This window comes from Lynx rufus, unplaced genomic scaffold, assembly GCF_022079265.1.
Source record: "Lynx rufus isolate CCGP_SWC_20201006 ecotype Redwood Valley unplaced genomic scaffold, mLynRuf1.p SCAF_17, whole genome shotgun sequence".
Taxonomy (NCBI): domain Eukaryota; kingdom Metazoa; phylum Chordata; class Mammalia; order Carnivora; family Felidae; genus Lynx; species Lynx rufus.
Window position 1 is genome coordinate 9,545,053 of NW_025814831.1, and position 6,028 is coordinate 9,551,080.

Below are 6,028 nucleotides of genomic sequence, written 5' to 3' on the forward strand. Positions count from 1 at the left end.
GTTTCCCCTAATGGTTACATCGTGCGTAAGTACGGCCCAATGTCAGAACCAGCACATTTTTTCAGATTTTATCCAGATTGCCCCGCTTTGACACGCACTCATTTTAATTTAATGTAAAGCCTTTTCTATCTAGCATGTAGGACACAGCTTCCTGCTTGCTCCTCGTCAAGCTCGTGACTCATCTCCGGAGGACGAGAACCCGCCTGTGTCCGTTGCAACACCCAGGAGTCTCCCCGGGCTGGGATTCGGGGGTGCTTAGGGCGACTCAGTGCCCGTGACGGATGGGGTAATGGGGTGCATTGGGAGGGGCCAGGGCAGCCGTGGATGTGCATGACAGGCCCACAACTGGAGCTGGATTTAGGGAAGAAGCTCCACGTCTCTACTGGGCCCTTCGCAGAGAGAAAGTGGGAGCCCACGTGGGTGCTGGAGCCAGGGACGCTAACAGGGAGGCGGGTCCGGCCTCTGTCCCGCGGAAGGGGGCGGTAGCCGATGGAGGGGTGCCCTGTCGTCAGGGCCAGAGAATCGGTGCCTTGGGGTGGAGCACCCGGAGGTCAGCTCCAGGAGGGCCCTGCTGTGCTCTCGGCGCCTGCCCCAGTGTCAGGCACGAAGTAGAGACTCAATAAATATCAGCCCCAGAAAGAAGGCAGACCCTGTGTTGTAGATCTGCCAAAGGGAGTCCCCAGATCGGGACTTTAAATTTTTTTTTTTTTTTCAACGTTTATTTATTTTTGGGACAGAGAGAGACAGAGCATGAACGGGGGAGGGGCAGAGAGAGAGGGAGACACAGAATCGGAAGCAGGCTCCAGGCTCCGAGCCATCAGCCCAGAGCCCGACGCGGGGCTCGAACTCCCGGACCGCGAGATCGTGACCTGGCTGAAGTCGGACGCTTAACCGACTGCGCCACCCAGGCGCCCCCAGATCGGGACTTTAATCTGGAATTTAAATACTGATAACCAACCCCCGAATATTTTTTTAAACACCGTGTGATCCAGGGGCGCCTGGGCGGCTCAGTCGGTGAAGCGTCTGACTTCGGCTCGGGTCATGATCTCACGGTTGGTGAGTTCCAAGCCCACAAGCGGGCTCTCTGCTGTCAGCCCAGAGCCGGCTTCGGATCCTCTGTCCCCCCTCCCGCCACCACCTCTTCCCCACTCACACTTGCACGCGCTTTCTCTCTCTCTCTCTCTCTCTCTCTCAAAAATAAACATTAAAAAAAAAGAAGAAAAATATTTTTGAAATAAATAAACACCTAAATTAAATTAAATGTGATCTAAATTAAACCCATGTGCAGGCTGAATCCTGCTTGTTGACCTCAATCTCTGCTCTCCAGGAGAAGCTCCAGGGGCTGGAGCGCTGGCCAGAGGGTCCTCGCGGATGGCCTACGAGGGCCTAGTGGCCCAGGGCCTGCCAGCCTCTTAGACCACCATCGCCAGGCTCCAGGAACACCGCTTCTGGGTCTTTGCTGCTGCCCCGTGAGGACCGGCCCCCTGGCACCTGGCCCACTGGCTGTGTCCTTCCCAGACCCTTCCAGCACCTGCCTGCCCAGAGGACCCAGCGGGCGGCCATCCTCCACCGCTCCATTCCTTGACTGCCTTGTCACCGACGACCTCCTCCTTTCCTCCGTTCCAGCCACCCGACGCCGTGGCCACGCGGGAGATGGAATGTCCCATGCAGACACTCTCGGTCTGTGGCCACAGCCCTCTGTTCTTTCGCTCCGTCACCTAGACGTTCCCCCTGCTCCATAACCGCATCCACTCTGCCTCCCTCTCCTCCTAAGTCCATTCCTTCCTTGATGCAGCCATTCTCCGTAGTCAGAAGGTAGTACCCCCAGCACCCCTGAACTATGGCCATCCATCTGGAAGAACCCCAACGCTGGGGAAACCCAACTGTCTTACCTGTTTGGGGCCGGAAATCGTTGCTCGAGTAATTCACACAACGTTAGATCAATGCCTTCCAGCTTCAGCCGGGCCCTTAGCACCCCCCTCCTCCGGCGCCTCCATGCTTCCCTCCCTGCCCTTGAGCATCTTAGGTCTTCCTCAAGCCTCAAACCCCTCCGTGACCACCTTATACCTCACCTTCCTCATCCTTCTCCCTCCTAACCTCTGAGCCTCCCAGCCTCTGGGTCGAGCATGTTTCTTCTATCTGGAACACACCTTTTTGCCATCTGGTTTGGCCAACTGCTAGTTCTTTGGACTCAGCTTATATGTCTCCTCCTCCTGGAAGCCCTCCAGACCCATCCCCGCCCAGCCACCCATCCTGGGCCCAGCTCCTCTGGGCTCTGAGCACCTCCTCTCACGCGGTGGGGGCAGTTACCCTGCTTTGTGTCACCTCCTAATTCTTATTTTTTATTTTTTTTTAAATGTTTATTCATTTTTGAGACAGAGAGAGAGAGAGGGAGACAGCATGTGAGCGGGGGAGGGCAGGGAGAGGGGGAGACACAGAATCCGAAGCAGAGGCTCCAGGCTCTGAGCTGTCAGCACAGGGCCCGACGCGGGGCTCGAACTCACGAACTGTGAGATCATGACCTGAGCTGAAGTTGGACACTTAACCGCCTGAGCCACTCAGGCGCCCCTCTTGTTTTCTTCTTTTATACTCTAATTATTTCTGCAAGTTCCTTGGGGTTAGGACCCCTAGCCGTATCATCTCTGCATGCCTAGCCGTCAGCGGAGAAAATTTTGGGCGGGCAAGTGGAAATGTAACAAGAGACCCTCACCGGACACTTGTATGAGTTTCCTATGGCTGCTGTAGCAAATTACCACCGACTGGATGACTTAAAACAACACGACTTTATTGCCTTATGGATCCGGAAGCCAGACATCCGAAGTCCGTCTCCTCGGGCTAAAGTCAGGTGTCTACAGGGCTGGCGCCTTCTGGAAGCTTGAGGGGAGAACGCGTCTCCTTTCCCTTCTCCGGCCTTCAGCGGGTGCCAGCAATGGCTTGGGGCTCCTCACGACACTCCAGCCTCTGATCCTGCTGTCACGTGGCTTTCTCTGACCCTGACGTTGCCGCTGCCCTTTTACAAGGACCTTTGTGGCTCCGTCGGGCCCACCCAGACCGTCCCCTATAATCTCCCCCTCTCGAGATCCATGGCTCCATCACCCGTGCACAGTCCTCCCACCCTAATCACACCCACGGTCCCCAGGGACTGGGTCCTGGCCATTCGGGGGGCTCACTGTCCCAGCCGACCACAACAGGACTTCCCGATGTCCGAAATCGCGGATCCGGAAGCCAAGCTTCGTGACTCCCCGCCGGTTTACTTCTGCCAGAAAAGTTGGAGGATGTCTTTCCGCTGGGCCGGGCACACGGGACGAAGGCTCCTAGGGACGCACTGTTTACAAAGCTCCCGCACCTTGGTCTTGAAGAGCCGGCCCACGAAGACGTAAATCACCGGGTTCAGGCAGCTGTTGGTGAAGGCGAAGAAGTTGGCATACTGCAGGCCCAGGTCTATGAACTTCTCCCAGAAGCAGCCGCGGACGGCCTGCACCTGGAACAGGAAGTCCAGGAAGGCAAAGAAGTGGTAGGGGGTCCAGCACACCAGGAAGGCAGCCACGAGCGTGAGGAGGAGCCCCGCGGTCTTGCCATCCGTGGAGCCCCCGCTCCGCGTGCCGCCCACCTCCGCGCGCCCTCGCAGGGAGGCCAGGATCTGGCCGTTGTAGAAGACGATGGCCAGCAGCGGCAGGAGGAAGCCCAGCACGTTCAACTCCACCATCCGCGCGAAGTGCCAGGCCCCGGGCGGGTGCAGCAGCACGCAGGCACGGGTGTCGCTCAGTTCCGGGACGGCGGCGAGGGAGCGGAACAGGAACGTGGGGACGCTCAGGAGGCCCCCCGCCATCCAGATGAGCACGCAGGTGGCCCACGCTCGCCGCCTGCGCCCCCGCCTCCGGCTGGCCATGGGGTGCACCAGCACCCGGTAGCGGTCCTGGCTGATGGCCACCACCAGGAAGATGCTGGTGAATAAGTTGGCCTTGATGACCCCGTTGACGACGCGGCAGAGGAGGGCTCCGAAAGGCCAGCGGAACCGGTTCGAGATGTTCTCCGCCCAGAAGGGCAGGCCCAGGACGAACACCAGGTCGGAGGCGGCCAGGTTGGCCAGGTAGATTTGCGCCACGTTCAGGCGCCGCCGGGGCAGGAGGAAGACGGACAACACAAGCAGGTTTCCCAGCAGGCCGCAGGCGCAGATGGCGAGGATGAATGCCGGCAGCAGTCCGTGCAGTAGGTCCCAGGCCTCCCGAGCGTCGTCACAGGACGTGGCGTTTGCGGGCGGGGGCTGGCTCCGGTTCAGGGACAGGAGCTCCAGGAGGGTCCGGGACGCCATCCGCGGCGACCTGCAACGACCAGCATGTGGCATCACCTGGGGGAGGCGGCCAGCCACAACCCGAGGCCCGGATGCAGCCCGCCGCCAGCTTTGGACAAGAAAGCTGTCTCGGCCCGCGGCCGCACCTGTTCACTTACATATCGGCCGAGGCTGCGGCTTGCAGAACGGGAGATAGCTGCCGTCTGTTCCCTTTGGGGAAAAGTTTGCCGCCCCTTGGGACACAGGAAAAGACTAGGGCTTTGAACGCCGAGTCCAATTCCGAGCGCAGCCACTTGGAGTGAGCCACTGAGACCCGCTAACTTTTAGTTCCCTTTTCGAAAGGCAAAGCTAGTCGTATCCCTCGAAAGGCAAAGCTAGTTGTATCCCTCTTGTGTAACCGTGGTGAGGACCAGGGACAGGATCTATGGAGAGCTTGGCACGGTCACCTGGCCGAGAGGAAGCACTCGGTCTTATTAACAACCAGATTATTATCGTTCGCTCTTTGGCAGACATCAAAGAGCACCCGCTCTGTGCCAGCACCTTGCCAGGGAAAGGACCCAGCCCCCAGCCTGAAGGTGCTCACCGTCCAGAGGCGATGCAGACATGGAGACAGTGGGCCAGGACCTAAGAAAGAATCAGGAAGTGCTAGCAAGAGGTGAAGACAGCGGGGATGTCCATCCATTGGGTCCCAGACCAGTGGGGTGGACGGGGTAAGGACAACGGTGGGAGGTTTCCAGCACGAGAAGCCGGGCTTGCAAATTACCAGCAGTAAAACAACATTAATAAAGCAGCTAACATTGATGAGATGATTTCTAAGCCAGACACCATTCGGAGAGTTTGACATTGAAGTACTTTTTCATTTAATGTTCCCAGCAGCCCTGTGGGGGTAAGAGCCTCGTCATCTACATTTGCTCAGAAAACGGGGCGCGGAGGGACTGATCACTCGTCCACAGTCGCACAGGGGGCTGGAGTAGAGAGGGGATTCAGCCCGGCACAGTCTGATTCCAGAGGCCGGGCCTCTGTCTCCTCGATTCTGCTACATGTTTGGTTCCCAGTCGGTAGATGAGGAAGCCAGGCTCGGAAGCGAACAGCCTGTCCTGGGAGCCCTCAGTCTGTGCTGACCCGAAAGGCCACAGTCCCAGCCACACAGCAGGCCTGCCTCCCAAATGCCCACGCGGAGTTTCAGTGGGGGAGGAATACGGTGGGAAGCAAGCAGACTGAGTCCCGCCGCCCTCTGGAACCCCACGGAAAGGAGGGATCGCATCCTCTACTCGTGGATTTATGGGCACCTGCCAGTCCAGCTGGCCACAGCTGACTCAGGAGACCCGTATGATCCCCATTCACACAGCGAGCAGCTTGTGAACCATTCTTGGCTGGGTGACCTTGAGCAATCGCTTGATGTCCCTGACCACGACTTTCCTCAACCGAGGACAAGATGACTTTCGAGTTTGGATGCTGTGTGTAACTCACACGCTGTGCCGTTCACACCGAGGTGTAATTTACCAGTTCCTCCATGCGTTTGCCTACTGAGCCAGTATTTATTGAGCACCTACTATGTACCCGGCCCTGTTCTAGGTATTTGGGACAGAGCAGTGAATCAAACTAGCAAAGACCCCTCAGAGGCTTCCAGCCTCCTGGGAGGAGAGAGCCCACAACAGTAAACATACTGAATAAAATTGTAGCACGGGGGTGGTAAGCAGGGGGAATGGTGAGATGGAATCAGTTTCCGGATTTTAT

The 6,028-nt window shown here is 57.9% G+C and overlaps 1 protein-coding gene across 1 annotated transcript; it reads right to left on the bottom strand.

Annotated features, from left to right (window-relative positions):
- Window positions 1–3,250: 3,250 nt before the first annotated feature.
- BDKRB1 (bradykinin receptor B1) lies at window positions 3,251–4,312 on the bottom strand. Its single transcript, XM_047079908.1, has one exon. It carries the CDS (start codon window positions 4,310–4,312, stop codon window positions 3,251–3,253), a length of 1,062 nt encoding a protein of 353 aa, XP_046935864.1.
- Window positions 4,313–6,028: the final 1,716 nt, after the last annotated feature.